At 36.7% G+C, this 16,211-nt stretch overlaps 1 protein-coding gene across 1 annotated transcript in view; it reads right to left on the reverse strand.

Annotated features, from left to right (window-relative positions):
- Positions 1 to 16,211, reverse strand: part of LOC131057625 (ATP-dependent DNA helicase 2 subunit KU70) — a 213,433-nt gene that overhangs the window by 154,081 nt on the left and 43,141 nt on the right. The window contains exons 5-9 of the mRNA XM_059218119.1: positions 5,961 to 6,075; positions 5,247 to 5,352; positions 4,978 to 5,095; positions 4,815 to 4,898; positions 4,419 to 4,477 (exon numbers count right to left, since the gene is read on the reverse strand). Coding sequence (XP_059074102.1) covers positions 4,419 to 4,477; positions 4,815 to 4,898; positions 4,978 to 5,095; positions 5,247 to 5,352; positions 5,961 to 6,075 — 482 coding nt within the window. The remainder of the gene's footprint in view (positions 1 to 4,418; positions 4,478 to 4,814; positions 4,899 to 4,977; positions 5,096 to 5,246; positions 5,353 to 5,960; positions 6,076 to 16,211) is intronic.

The raw sequence follows: 16,211 nt of genomic DNA on the forward strand, positions 1-16,211 counted from the left end.
TGATAAGATTGTATTGATGGAGCTAGCTCGTCAAATGAATGGAGTACATGAGGCCCAATCAGATTCTCATAAAGCAAGTTTGAAATTCTCCCTTACCATTCGTAGATATTCCATCAATTCCATCTTTAAAGCCAGAGCAATGGGAGAGGAGATGAGAAGAGTTACCATGAGGTTCTTCAAGCCTAGGAAGGACTTCGATTACAAAGGAATGAGAAATAAGCTGAAGAAGGCATATGTTCATGTGCATCGAATTGAAGATGTTTGGGTTGATTGCAGGTCTGAGCATGATGTGAGGAAACTTGACTATTGTTGATTAACAGTTGAACAAATTGAAAACTTTGGTCTTGCTAATGTTCCTGATGATCTTGAGGAAGATGGGGACATCTTAGATCCTATGTATGAGAAGAACAAGGTTCTTCTACTCCTTTGCCTCTCATTCAATGGTCACAAAAGGAATGTACTTCCATCCGGGAGCGGTTCCAAAGTATTCTTACAAATACCAATACATGGTTGACCCTTCATGGTGTTCTGATGAAACCTTTCTCTTCTAGTTCCGATGATGACACTGTTGGCCCAATGGGAAGAAGATCAAAAATTAGAACCAAGAATAGACAAGATCACACTACTCCGATCAAAGCTCCCAAATTGAAGTTCACTGTTGGAACTAAGGGAAACCCCAAGGAGAGCCATCGGCCTCTAATGTTCATGAGACACAGGAGTCTAAAGTACCAAATGAACAAGTGGAGGGTGAGCATCTCGATGAAGAACCAATTGATGCTGATCAATTGGAAGAAGGACAAGAAGGTGATCAATAACATGATGAATTTGATAAAGAGGAAATGCCATGAGTTGATGAGTCTTTATCCCAGGTACCTCCTTCTTCATCTATGTTACAGGTTCCTATTTCTACTTATGAGCCTGAGCCCCCAATGATTACTTGTGTTTCTCCTTCAAATGTTATCCATGTATCTCCCACTAGTGCTAGTGAGTCCGCCCTAGACACTCCTCATGACAATATTGAGAATGTCTTCTCAACTTTTCCTACTTTGTCTGAAGTGTATGCAACTATGATGGATGATTTTGATAAATTCATGAATGAGTCAGCTCCTAGATCTAACGAATCATCCCTTGAAAATCCTTCCCATGTTCTTACAATGACATCACCTATAGTAACCACCACCGTTCAGGACTCTATTAATCCCTCTCAGGATGTGAAGATTTTGATTTCAGCCAACTTGTTCCTGTCAAACCCAAAACTGTTAAGAAAACTAAAAATTTGTCAAGGGTAAAGGTTGACAAGAATAAGAACAAGTATGTTGAGGTTGTTGTTCCTCCTTCAGATGGAATTATTGGTCAGGTCCAAGATTTAGATTATATGATTCATAGAATCGAGTTGGGAAAGCAAAATCATGATTCTATGGCGCAAGATGCTTAGTCGGCTTTGGAATCCCTAGTTTCCAGGTATGATGAAGACAAGACCAAGAAAGATCAACTCAAGGCACGAATTGAAACCTCACCTCAATTCTGATCAAGGTAACTAAGTCCTCAAAGGCTATTGAACCAATAACTTCATCTTTAGATGAACAGGTTGTCAAAAGAGTTGAATAGGCAGCATCTTGTAGTAGAACTGTAATAGAATGGATGGATCGAATGCTGAGTCAAAGCACACGGCTCATAAGTTCAGCTTGTACTATTGTCAACAATCTTGATGCAGTGAAGACAGAAGTAGATAGCACCATAGAGGTCTTCTCCCAAGAACTTGAAACACAAGAAAAGGATTTTGAAGCCTGGTTGAAGTTTGAAGATTATGACCCTGATGATCTTATCCAAAATGGTGTTATTCCTTCACGACAAATGTATATTGAATAGCGAGAGTTATTGGAGCATCAGATGAATATCCTAGAATGTCTAGTCAAGGATATGAGGAGGGCCCAAAAAGAATGTGCAGATAAGAAGGAGACCGTTGCTAAGATCTCCGAAATTCCATGTGTATTCCTCGATGAGAATGAAAAGGTGCTTGATATGGATGAAATCATCAAAAAATTCAGCTTGCTCGTGACTGTTGAAGTTAATAGGAAGGACTTCTCTTTGTCCTCAATTGACACGTTACTAGATCTTCAGTTCATCTTGGATTTTTTGTATTCACTTCTAAAGAAACATAAGAAGTGTTGTATCGACTTAGAAGATTCCATCACTAGGGTCGAAGTCATCACCGACAATACCCAGGGAGCCGATGGAGTTCATATGAAGAACGCTTTGTAGAAGTTTGAGGAATTCCAAAACGAGATTCAACTTAGAGAAAATGTTTTTTCTAGTGTCATTTTATTTTATCCATTAACACTACAGGTGTCATTCTGTAATTGCTCATGTGCACTTGTTGAGTGCACAAGTCCTAAGTCAATTTAAACTCTTCTTTTGACTTAGTCTTAGAATTAGTTATATTTTCCTATTTTCATGCTACACCCCTTTTCCATATATATATGAGGATTATTATTGTATTAAGGATCTTTTTTCCATCTTTGTTTATGCAACAAAACTCTGTCAAAGTGAAGGGCAAATTGAGACTCGGTGTTCATTTTGTGAATTTGCAATTTAATCAAGAAAGAAGAAAGCTTGGCATTCAAACTTTGTTTTGAATACAATCTTTTATGTGGTATGAATGTTCTTATGTCATTGGTATCATATGTTCTTGAATGATTAAAATGGATATAGTTATTGGTGTTGAATATTGAAGAGTTTTTGAGTTTTACAAGTAATCTTTGAGTTACTTTGGGAATTCAGGAATCGGAAATTAGTTGAGAGAAGGTTGCTTAAAGTCTTTGAGCTTTTACAAGTTATCTCAAGAATTTGTATTGAAAAGGTAAAAAGTGGAGTCTTTGCGCTATACGAATTATCTGGTTAGAGTAGAAGATCTTTTAATATATTGTAAGTCTTTGAGCTGAAAATATATTTGGGTTACAGTGGTTGATAGGAATTCATTATATAAGAGAATCTTTGAGTTCTTAAATGTGCATAGTTCTCCTCCCTAGGTCATTTTCAAAAAGCAAAAGTAACAGAAGACTTTGTTCTTTCACGGACACTTTATTACTACAAGTTTTCAAGTTGTTTAAGTTAAGGGAAAATCTGTTCTTTAAAGAGAGTTAGATGTAACTAGTTCTGAAAAAGAGAACTAAGTTGTTGTTCTGAAAATAATTGCAGTAGAAAGGGTGAGCCTTCCCTTATAATTAGGAGGGGTTATATCTTGCCTTCTGAGAGATATCATTCCATGTGCTATTGTGAAACACACATTTTGTGAACCTTCATTAGTTTACAAAATCACCCAATAAAGATGAAGTCCGAGTCAAAAGTTTGGGATGCAGTCTGAGTTTTTTAACTATGTTTACAAGTAACTATTTGATTGTAGAGCCAATTGAACTCTGCAAGGGCTCAAAGAGTGATGGACTAATGTTAAATTCTGGCTAATTTTTACTGAGCCTATCATGACTAATCCATAACAATAAGTGATGATCTAATATCAAATTCTAGCTCATTTTAAATGAGCCTATCAAAACTGTGATCAGATCTGTAGATAGTAGGCCAAAATTATGATGTGATTGACTCTATGCTCAAGCAAATGATGGACATCATAGCAAAGAATGAGAAAAGGCCCAAAGAAACATTTTACAAAAATGTGAATGATTTAGTCGAGAAGTGATAGAACAAAATGACCTCCTTGATGCATCACCTTGAACATTCTTTGAATTTCAATTAACTGGAGCACTGAGTTACTTCCTATACAGGGTAAAGCAAGAATCCTAGGGGATGGTGAAGTTGCATAACAATAGATAAGAAGACTTTTTTGTAATCTATAAGTAGAAGATAAACTCTGAGATGACTTTAGGTCATTTATATAATCAGAGAATGAAATAGGAGACGATGTAAATATGTATAACAAGTATACAGACTCCTTTGACATGGTGATACCTACATGGTCAAGTTGCCAAGTACCTGCAACGAATTGCCATTAAAATTCTATCACATGTATATATGTAACTCTCTAAATTTCTTTTCTTATTTTAAAATATACAAAGAATACCTTGCTCTGTAATTTCAATGTTAAATCTCCTACAAACTTCACTCTACAGGCTGCTAGTTCCTCTTTAGTTGTAGGATACTTCTTTGATGCTTATGAATATTATAAAATTTACAAAATTTACATATTTTCCAAGAGTTAAGAGAAACAAAGCTAATTTGCTGACTGTTATTTTTTCAAATTACACCATTCTTCAAAAATTGAAACATTTTCCCAACATGCTTTAACATGATTTGTTTCAACTTATAGTTGGAAAAGTGGAATTTTCACCTACGTGGAAAATATACATTACAATTTTCAACAGTACCTTACACATTACATTATACAATATGGAAAATATACATACTTTTCTGCAACCGTTGGCATGAACTGAGTTAATTCCTCATTCTCAAACTCAAGCATATCCTGTCACAAATTATTTGTAAATAATCCTTCCAAAAACTCAAATACAGCAACAGAATTGACTAAAAATACAATATAAAAATTGCCCCACATTCAATCAATGAGCTCAATTTCACTGAAATTCAACTATAGTTCTACATTTCTAATTATAGGGCACACAATTTATCATCTAGACATTACAACTCAAAGTCATAATCTATCTTTTCCACTTTCTACTACAAAATATAATGGCATTTGTTATAGGACCAAATTATCAGATATGCCACATAGTAAGACAATTAAGTTCCTAGAGCTCCATTTTATGAAATAATATGCCATGCATTATAAAACTAAAACGTACAGCATAGAAAATAGAAATGTTGAATTCTTCACCCAATCTACTCAAGGGGAAAAGCTCAATTGAAATACCCAAATCTTGTGCATCCTACAAAACAAACAGTGAAGATCAGGAAAATAACATAGGCACGCACACATACAAACAGCACTGCATTTCAGCACCTTACCTTGGCCCGTTGAATTGTTGTCCTCCTCATGTCTGCTTTTACCCCAGGATCAGCACTTCCAAAAGGATCATCATTATTTGTGAATAACAGTATGCGTTTATCAACATTTCTGGTGGATCTGGAAGAATAAACAAAATTAAAATACACAAGAAAAATTATCTTACCAGATTCAACATTAACACAAGAAATGACACTAGAACGTTTTTTGATTTAAGACATGGACCAGCATTCTATCCCTATCAAAGAGAAAAATGATTCCACTACAATACCCTTTCCGTAGGAGTCCCTGAGCAACCCAAAGTGCACTGTATAAGGGATTTTCTCTTGATCCAGGAATAATTCCACTTTGACTTCCAATTTCATTTTCAAAATTATCTGTCAAGCATATAAGAGGAAAGCTATGAATGAAAACAAATCAGAAAAGTTTACAGGCTGCAAACTCCATTCAACTTCAGAAAGGCCAGAACAAAACAAAAAGAAATAAAAGAGCAGTTGCCTGAGTGAAATCAGCTAAGTGTCTTTTAAAATATAACAATGCACCACAAGAATTCAATTTGCTCAAACATTTCCTCAAAAAAATCAATCAACTAAACAAGATGGAACAACCAAGAAGCATTGGATTCACGTTAAACAGATCACGTAAAATTTTCAGCTAGATAACATGCAAAAAATAAGCTAAACAATGGTTCCAGGTACACATTCTTCAATTAGGGTTATGCAAACAGCAAAACAGAAAATAGAATATTCTTTTTTAAATGCACTCCAATTTGCTTCTAGCAAATTACTAAATAGAATCGAAATGGCCTAAAATCACAATCTCATACACAAGTTTGGTATAGTTAAACTTCAGACCTCTAAAGAAAATTGAGATGCATAGCAGAACTATCAAGTTCAGATTCCAGAATGCCCAGAGAGCCTAACAAAATAATAATGCATAATACTGTGAACAGTAATTAATATTAACTGAAATTCTTAGAACTCACCCTCTACGTGGCTAAAGTCTTTAATCAATCTTGCTGTTGGGCGATCAAGGTCTTCTCCTTCACGAACATTAAAAACATATACACCCTCAGACTCCTGCAAATTTCTTTTCTCTCTCTGCAGAAAAGCATATAAAAATCAACACAGGCAGAACATGGAACTATCCTTGTAGCAAACATCATTGGGTTCCAGAAACCATTCCCCTTCATCAAGAATTAACAAGTTATATATGAAAGTACAAAACCATAGAAACTACTCACATAACGGAAATCCAACAGCCTCAAATCAGAGTCTAGTTTTCTATTATAATCTCTAAATACATCTCTATACTAGTATACATAAAGAAAAAACAAATAATGTCAAATTGAATGCATTAAGAGAACATGCAGAATTTAGGTGTACACTTATTATTCGGACTCAGAGCTATTATAACATGTATTTGAAGCATAGATGTATAGCTTTTACAAACCATATAACTTTTATTAGGGAAAGAATAAAATATATGCATATAATTAAGTGAAAAAATATAGTTGAGGGTTAAGGAATCTCTGCCAGTAAACACACCTATGGGAGTGAAAATCTGAGTTGGCACCCCACTTCAATGATAATGTCTGAAACTGAATACAAGGATCAGTAAAAATGAACTTAAGGCAAAGACATGTCATGACAATTAAAACGGTCAATGATAGGTCGGTTAACCATATCTGAGCACCATATGGCTTCCAGATCTGTCTAATGAACGATAATTCAGGTCTTGTGAATCTTCTGATCAATCTAAGCACAAGGTGTCCAATGTTGCATAATTCGTCAAAGTCAAACCAGTGAGACATTATCAAAGTTTCTTGCATTATTGAAGTTTGATAAATCTGCAAGAACATTACCAAATAACAAACATGATATATTGGATTGAGATTATCATCCACAATATTTAACATCTTCTCCCACATATTTGGAAGATTTAACATGTCCTGTTTATGTTATATTTTCCATATTGAACTGTATCCTAGGTGATGCCCAGATAACAACATATTGAATGAAAATTCACTAATGTACATGGTATAAATTGCAACACACTTATAGTACTAATACAGAGTGAATAGAATGACAAAAACAATTATTTAATGACAGATTAAGAACTGTATTTCATTAAACTAAAATATGCCTCTCTGCAATAAATATCTGAGAAGACATATATGAACCTCCACGAAATCGCCTGTGAGTGGAGAGAAGAAATGAGTAATGAAATGTGAATTACCCTCAACATCTCTATTTATAGTTTCTGGTAGCACCTCTTCTAAGCTGTAACCTAATTTACTTGAGTTACCTTCACACATTTTAAAGAAAAAAAATATTAAATTGAGAGAAAATAAAGGGGGGCATTTTAAAGCATTTTGCACATATGCTTAATTTTGCCTGGCCTTTCCCTTAAACGTAGCACAATGATAAAATATGCGAATTGTGGCAAAAAGGGAAAAACATTTCTACAAATTAGCCTTATATCGCCAAACGTTTTCCATAAAATGGCAAATTGAAGAATTAAAATGGAGGGGAACTTTTTCGACACTTTCTCTCCAAAACGCCTAACTTTTTCCTTAAGTTGGCAAACTGAGGAATTAAAATGGAGGCGAACTTTTTGGCACTTTACCTTCAAATTGCCTAAGTTTTCCCTAAAAGGGAAAACATTAAGTCGAATCATAAAGGGAACCTTTTGGCACTTTTGTTCCAAAATTGCCTAACTTTTCCCTTTAAAGTGGTACGATTTTAAATCAAGAGTGGAATGAAGTAAAGGAGATTTGAATTGTTTTAAAAAGTAAATATCTTTCATTTTCCCATCTTATTCGCCAAAGCGAATCCCAACGTTACCTTGAAAACATTTAATATTTGTCAAAATTACTTAAATCTTTCGAGGTGATTGATTCAGGTTGAACTTGTTTTTGTAGATCAACGCCCTTGGAAAGAGACGAGGAAAAACTTAAAGCTTAGATTGAAGAGCGCCAAGGCCGGAGGATGAAGATCTAGCATGCAAGATCAAAATGATGACCATAGAGCGGTGTCAATGAAGATCAAGCTGGAAAGTGAAGGCGAAGCACAAGCATGGTGATAATCAATTCGACCAGATGAAGGAAACAGTCATAGCACAACAAGATCACAAGGCAATGACAAGGCTCGTGATGACACAAGAGTATGCAGATTCAGAAATGCACAGCAAGAAATTCCAGAAAATCAGTTTGTAAAACTGAATTGCATTATTGTAAATAGCTACCTGTGGGCCCCGTCTAATGCATTTAAAACAAGGGGGTACACATGTCAGTTATTCCCAGCTACTTGATCAGCAAAATCGATGCCAAACAATTGTATGTAGCTGAGAAAGTGGTTGATAGGGTAGTTGGGAACTTATCGAAATTACTAGGCATGGGCTAAAGCTGTCAGGGTTCTAGAAGGCAGATTATAGCCACTAGATGCAGTTGATCCTAGCTCTTGATCTGAAATGTAAAAATCTATAAAAGGCCAATACCTCTCTTTTGTAAGGGGTTGGACTTTAGCTAGTTAGATTTGAGGTTAGAATAGTTAGATGTAGTTTGCAGATTAGAAGTAGAGTAGAATAGGACTAGTGGAAGAAATTGTTGTAATGGTAGTTGAAATCAATATATGAACATTGAAGTATGGTGTTTGTGACTTTGTTTTCTTCTATTTGCATGGTTTCCATTAAGCTAGGTAAGTAGAGTTCAGTGATTTTGATGGCGAAATGTGGGGGGTATTTGATTTGATTTCAAGTTCATACCATTAGAGGCTTGCTGATTGTAGGTCTTTGTGTATGGTTAGTCTGAACCCAAAACTACGCTTAGTTCAACTGTGGGTGTTTGTCATAGGCCACGCTAGAATTCGGTGCCTAAATGAGTACCTCCAGTCTAAAAAATCCTTCATTCCCTTGGAGCTTGCACTATCCCTATGAAGTTGTGAGTATATCTCTAGCGAAGCAGGCCTTAGTTTATGTGAAATCTGTCTACCCGCAACTTCAGCCATTGCTATAATTGTTAGGGCCTCTAAACCCTATCACTTTTGCATTTATTTTACTAGCTTGAGAATCGCAGCATTGTCGAATGCAGGCCAACTTGTTGTAAACGTAAGCCCCCTTGTGTTACCAGCAAAACACATCAAACCGCTGAATTGTCCAACAGACAAGAACTGACAAGTATGAACCTTGAGGTCACCTTCTTGTGATCGTTTCAATAGCACTCGAAGCCTCCTTACGCATGAGAGAATGGGATTGCCACAAAATTATATTTTGTATTGACCGGAGAGAGTCGAAGTATGACTTTAGCCACATCAACAAATACGATCCATATAATTTTTTTAAAATATCGAATAAGCACCAAACGGAATCAAAATTTCGAAGAAATTGAAGACGCACTCCTTCAAAGTGCTCTCTGGAAGATATAGCATGCCATCATCCCTTTTTACAATATTGTCCACATTCACCACACTAAAGTAGCATATACAACTTCATCCTTTAGACACAATAAACACTACAAAAACAACCCACTTGCAACACACATAGTCTCACTCCAAAATGACCCCTATTTTTATCAAAAAAAATTAACTCACAATAAGCACCGATAAAAGTTCTTCACTCCAACTATCAAGCCAGCATTAAAAAAAACGATACTAAAGCATCCATCTCTTACGCACAGGAAGGAATCTCGGACGTGGAAGAAAGGCTCCACAAAAAATTAAAAACACTGAGGCGTTTTCTGATAGAAAACACAACACCCTCCAAAAATGTTTCAAAGAAATTAAGCCAACGCAACTCAAAAGAATGAATAAATTCATTTTTGAAAACAAGATCCGCTGATCCAAAATAGACTCATACACGCCTTTCATAACTGAGTGAATCCATGCTTTGACTTAGAAATTTTCCTCCAAAAAAGAACATCACATTAATTTTTAACAGGCCATCCAAAAAAAAAGTCCCAATCAATTCTTCGAACACAGTCCATAAGCATGGGGAATATGCATTGAACGCATCTTTAGTAATAATTGTATACTTCATGCCATGATATTAAATCTAAAGTCATCCATGACCTGATGATATGGCAATCTGACATGGCATAAAATAAACATGAATTGGCAAATAATTTTGATGCAAGTGTTGACTAGGTAACAAGCAAGCTCACACCCTGCTTAACCAAACACCTAGGCAGCTCCAGCAGGCATACAAGCACCTCAAGTAGGTAACCAAGCAGCTCAAGTTGCTCAACCAAGCAAACAAGTAGACAGCTCAACCAAGAAGACAGGCAACTTAATTAAACCTCAAATAAACCTTGACACCAATGTCAAAATTCCAACAAACTCCCCCTTTGTCATTGACGACAATTCCATCTCCTTCTACAACCTCCTGAAACCAAGAAAACAATACTTATCCCCCTAAAATCCTGCTCCCACTTTGACATCAATAACTGATACAAAGCTGCAAGCCAACAATTAAGCCTGCAAATATTGAAAAGGGGTATAAAATAATGCAATAGATACTCCCCCTAAGCAAATACAACTCTTCAATGCTGGAGTGAAATCACTCCTAACTTTTGTCTCAGCTTTTCAAAAGCATCTCTTGGCAAGGGCTTAGTAAACACATCTGCAATCTGATCTTTAGTAGAAAAATATTCAAGTTTAACTTGTTAATTACTAGCTTGTTCACGAAGAAGTGATACGTGATAGGAATATGTTTGGTTCTAGAGTGCAAAACAGGATTTTTAGATATGTCAATGGCACTTGTATTATCACAAAATATAGAAATAGGATGACTGAAATCTACCTTAATGCCTTTCAATGTCTGATTCATCCAAAGAACCTATGTGCAGCAGAACACTGCTGCAATATATTCCGCTTCAATTGTTGAGAGAGAAACAAATGCTTGTTTTTTTCTATGCCATAATACTAAGCACCTCCCAAGGAAGAAAGCACCTCCACTTGTCCTCTCCCTATCATCAACTGAGCCTCCCCAATCTGCATCTATGTAGGTTGTTAGTGAGAAATCATTTCCACTAGGATGCCAAAGCCAATACTCCATAGTACCTTTGAGGTATTTGAAAATTCTTTTAACTGCGTGAACATGAGTGTCTTTAGGAGAAACTTGGAATCTAACAACATATCCTACAGCCTACATTATGTCAGGTCTCGTGGCTATAACATACAATAAAAATCCTATCATAGACATGTAAAGAGTTTGACTAGCATTTAAAGACTCATCATCCTTACTAAGTTTGCAACCAGTCACCATAGGAGTGCTTACAGGTGTACTATCTTCCATTTTAAATCTCTTTAACATCTCTCTAATGTATTTAGTTTGGAAAATAAAAATGCCTTCCTTTGATTGATGAATTTGTAGCCCAAGGAAGAAAGATGCCTCTCCCAACATTGACATTTCAAACTCCATCTTCATGTTGGTAGCAAAAACTCCACACATCTATTCACAGTCACTACCAAAAATTAGATCATCAACATAAACAACTACAATCAGCATATGTTTACCTTCCTTTTTAACATACAAGTTCTTGTCCGCAATGCCTCTTTTGAACCCATGTTGTTGCAAGTAACAATTTAGCATGTCATACCAAGCAAGTGGTGCTTGTTTGAGCCCATAAAGAGCCTCTTCAGCTTGCATACATAATCTTGATTTGTTGGTAACACAAATCCATCAAACTGGTCTACATAAACTTCTTTATTCAAATTTCCATTCAAGAAAGCAGATTTAACATCCATTTGAAAAACTTTAAAACCTTTAAAGGAGGCAAAAACTGAAGGCAAGACCAAGGCGGGTATACCTAAGTAATGCCTAAATAACCTACAGCTTCCAACATTCATGGCATTACATATTACAGCAGATATCCCAATGTGTATGTGCCAAGGAAAGTGTATAAAACTCAGACTTGGCTACTATCCTAGCTTGTCAACTATCACTCAGCACTTGGGACTGATTTCTTACACTAACCTACTCCTATGAACTGAAAATAAAAGAAATTTATGAAATAAAATGGTTCTAGAAACTAAGCATTAACACATAACCAGTGCCTTTATCTGGGCAGCAAAGTCTATTTTCACCATGTAACTTTATACCCAAATAGTTTGAACTGCAACCAATGAAATCTAAGCATCAATGCATTACATCAACACCCATTAACTTTGTTTTTCTTGTAATACTACTTTAAGATCCTGTATGCACAAGACATTATTCTTCATCTCATAAAAGCGGTCTAATCTCTTCCTTGAAGAGAAGCAAAAACAAGATGAACACTAGAACTTGCTGGGACAAAGTAAACCATCCTTGATCATTCACTTCATAAATAATGTTGTTACATGTTGGAGACAACAACAACAAAAACAAATATTCATTACATACATTTCTGATTACAACTACTCAAAGTATAAAGCACCTACAAACTGAAAATGTAACTCTAACTGTCATTAAGTTCTGCATTGTACATAGCTCTCTTGGAGCCAAAAAACTGGAACTTGGAACTCTTGGGAATGAGAAGAAAAGAAGAAGAAAAAGAAGATGCAAGACACAAACCCTAAAGAAGCCCTAGTATGCTTCTCATTGGCCCATGGCTTTTTTGGAGTTTAAAATTCTTTTCTCAAAACCTGCACCTCACATTGGATTTGGCAAATTTAAAAAATCTGCACTTTCTCCCATTCTCTGTCCTTAGTTTGCACCTTGAGCCTGCTGAAGATTTCTTGAAAATCTGAAAATCTTCCAGCAGTAGTTTGTCAATCTCAATATCTTGCCCAATGTCCAAAACTTTCCATTTTAAGTTGTTGTCCTATTGTGTCAATAACAGATTTTTCAATCTCAGATTTAAAAATAAAAGTTACCCCTTCAAGCCACCTTGACTACCAGCACAAATTTCCTCTTTGAATAAAAATAGAAAAAGGCTCCCATTTGGCTGGAAAAGTGCCCCTATCACTTCACACTTCTCCCTCTGCACATTTCTCATTCAGAAATATTTCACCCAAAGTGAAAATAATGCCTGTCAGAAGATAGTTGTTTACTGCATATCATCAGTTTTCAAAAATAATTACCAATGCATCTAATTGTAGCCAATACTCCACTATATGCTGGGAAATATATTTACCCTGGGAGAAATGATAATACCTTCTTTTCTAAAGTAATGATTTGCATACTACAACTTTGAATGCAATGTATTTTACTTTATCTTTCTCATAGTGCAACTCACTATTCCATAGCAAAAACATTTCTCTACAAGTAAAATATTTTACCCCATGCGTGAACAATTTTCACACAAGTTGAAAATATACCCTGACTGTAATGCACCCATACAGAAAGTAACCATTGCCATTATAAAATAATTTATATCTGTATTTACCCAATTCCTTGCAACTTACTTGCCATACTATTTTATTTTCATTCTTGAACTTTTATCTGGGTAAATACAACTAGCCTGGGTAAAGATACTTTATCATCTGTTCACCGAAACATATACATGCACAGGTGCTTCTGGTCTTTTTAGACTTCACTTCAAGCGAATATGTCTAGTATGTTCTTTGGTAAAGGCTTCACCATGTCTCCTTGCAGCTGTTTATATTTCCTTCAAAAATATTTATTTTTTACCAACATGAGGTGACTTTCTGCATGTGTAAAATAAGATCTCCATTCTTCCTTCAATTAGTTTTTATTTTCACATTGAGGCCTTTTATGTCATACTGCCATATTGGGAACATTCTGGTGCTGCAGTGTGCATTTCCCATTTTGCCCTTTAGTGAAAAATACTTCCCGTGTGATCAGAAAAGATCAACAGATTTAGGTGAAATAACTTTGCCCCTTACCCCGGAGTATTTTCCTTTTTGCATTGTTTCTGCCTTCTGCCTTGTACGTTGATGAAATAGAAAATAAAATGCATCAACAATCATCCATGCAGAATTAGGGGAACAGTGCCTCACTCCACACATCATTCTCATTGGTCCTCCTTCACGGCTTGCACTGGCAGAAAGGGTACTGCTGTGGGAAACAAATTTTAATTCTGCTCCTTTAATCTCATCTACCTCTAAGTTACTGGGGTCACTGCTATCTATCTTTGCTCTTTCTACAAACTTACAACCTGGAGCATTCGGCTTCTACAACAATTGCAACTACAGTATCTGACAAAAACTCCCATGCCCATATCGATTTAATCATGACTTACTCGATTCCACCAGTTCCAAGAGACTCATACTTATGCAGTCACACACAGTGATTAAACCTTTAACTCAGTGCTTAAACTCACGGCATATTCGCCCCTATCCACCCTGTTTTGCAAAATGAGGCATAGTGGTTTGATCCTTCATCATTGACCGAAGCATTAAAATAATTTCCATGCCGTGTCCTCGCATCCCCATTTTTCTTTGAAAAGCCTTTTCAACTATTCTGAAACTTTGCTTCGCTGTGAACTCAAAGAGGTTGAGCTACTTTGACCTTAAAACCTGTCAGATGCACTTGCCTAAGGTTTCGAAAGCCCTTCAACAATCATTCTTGATACATACTCTGCAATCACTACGTGCACTGAGACCACGCTTTCATTAAGGCAGTGCTATTAAACGATACATATGCTTTATCTATGCTTCCATATTTTGCAGTCATTCTAGAAGGACAGTGGCAATTCCAGCTTTGGTCAAAATGACAACAAGCATCCTCAGTGCAGGCATCACAATACATTTGAACAGTACCGCTGGCCGTTGGTCTCAAAGGGGACATTTTCACATAGCTACTAAGACAGAAGAGGCCAATCTTCCCTTATTAGACCTTAAATGGACCGTCTTCTTGGATTTGCAAGGGTAATATCTTTCTCAATGCACAAACTCGCTTTACGCAACAGGCCACATTGGGGTATGTCTCCATAACAGCCCACCGTTTCTCACAGACCTTTGTCAAATTTTAATGCCTTCATACTGATATGACTCCCAAATATCAGGCATGTCCTTCAAACGTTTGAATCAACTCTGTTATCCTACCTCGTGCTAGCTTATTCACAGACGCTGGAGAAGAAACTGACAGAAATCTCTATTACACATAGCAGCTCTAATCATTGCTGCCCCTCGCTTATCCCCTTTGACCCTTTTGGTCTTCACGTGGCAACAAGAAACTCCCAGGCGCTAGAACATCACTTCACTGAAAGGCAAAATAAGGGTGAATAGATACACCACTCTTCCTTTCAACAGCATCAGCCAAAACCAAATCTGCAGCATAGCCTCGCATCTGCTCCATGTCGTTGACTCATCATAGCACTTTCCCTCTGCTCTGATCACCACGGTGCAAGATTATGGCTCCATCCATCCTGCAAAAAGTTGGGTTGCAATGCTAAGGCAAGTAAAACCCTAAACCTTGCCCTAACCAATTTTCATTCGCCTACAATGCGTATTACAATTCCCAACCTTTTGTGTGGGGTGGCGGGTTGTTCTCCTTTTCCTGTCCTTGGTTTGCCATGCGCCTGACTTTGGCTGCTCTAGCTCCTCTTGCGGGATGGTAGGGAGAGCGCCTCCTCCCAGCCTCTACTTGGGCCGCAGCATCCTCTCATAGCATGACTTCACCTCGCAAGGTGGCGGGGAGACCAAGTCTCCTCCCCGCCAGCCTGCATCTTCTTTCCATGTTCTCAAAAGTCTTGCAGGGTGGAGGGAGTAAGAGCTTCCCTCTTCCCCTGCCATCCCCGCACATGGATTGGATTTTGCTTTTATACCTTGCGGGATAAAGATAGAAGCCCATGAAAAACATTATTTTATAATTCTTGTGTGGGTTCCTCAATTTCTAGAATTTCATGTGTTTCTTCTGCATAGGAACATTATTTGTTTAAGCAAATATTTTACATTTGCACATTAAACCCCCCTTTTAGCATCGCACCTCATGGGGCCCACCCTTGCAACTTAACTGTGAAGAAATGTTATAATTAAAAATTATACTTAAATCATATGATATGCATTAGCAATTTAAAATTATACCTTTAGTTTGCTTGGCCTTTATGCTATTGTGAGAAATGTTGAATCATCATATTAGCCAGGTCTTTGGTGTTGCAGTAAATGGATCACCATGTTCAAATCACTTAAATGGCTTTGCTTCCCTCCTTGATCTTAAAAGGCTCACATTACTATTTAAACCAATAATGGTTTAGATAATAGGTATCTCATCAATTAAGCACTATCTTGCCTTACTAGGTCACAACTTTAGTTGGGCCCTTGTTTCTAGACAACTGACCCTTGCAAATGCTCTG

Source organism: Cryptomeria japonica, chromosome 3, assembly GCF_030272615.1.
Source record: "Cryptomeria japonica chromosome 3, Sugi_1.0, whole genome shotgun sequence".
NCBI classification, from domain to species: domain Eukaryota; kingdom Viridiplantae; phylum Streptophyta; class Pinopsida; order Cupressales; family Cupressaceae; genus Cryptomeria; species Cryptomeria japonica.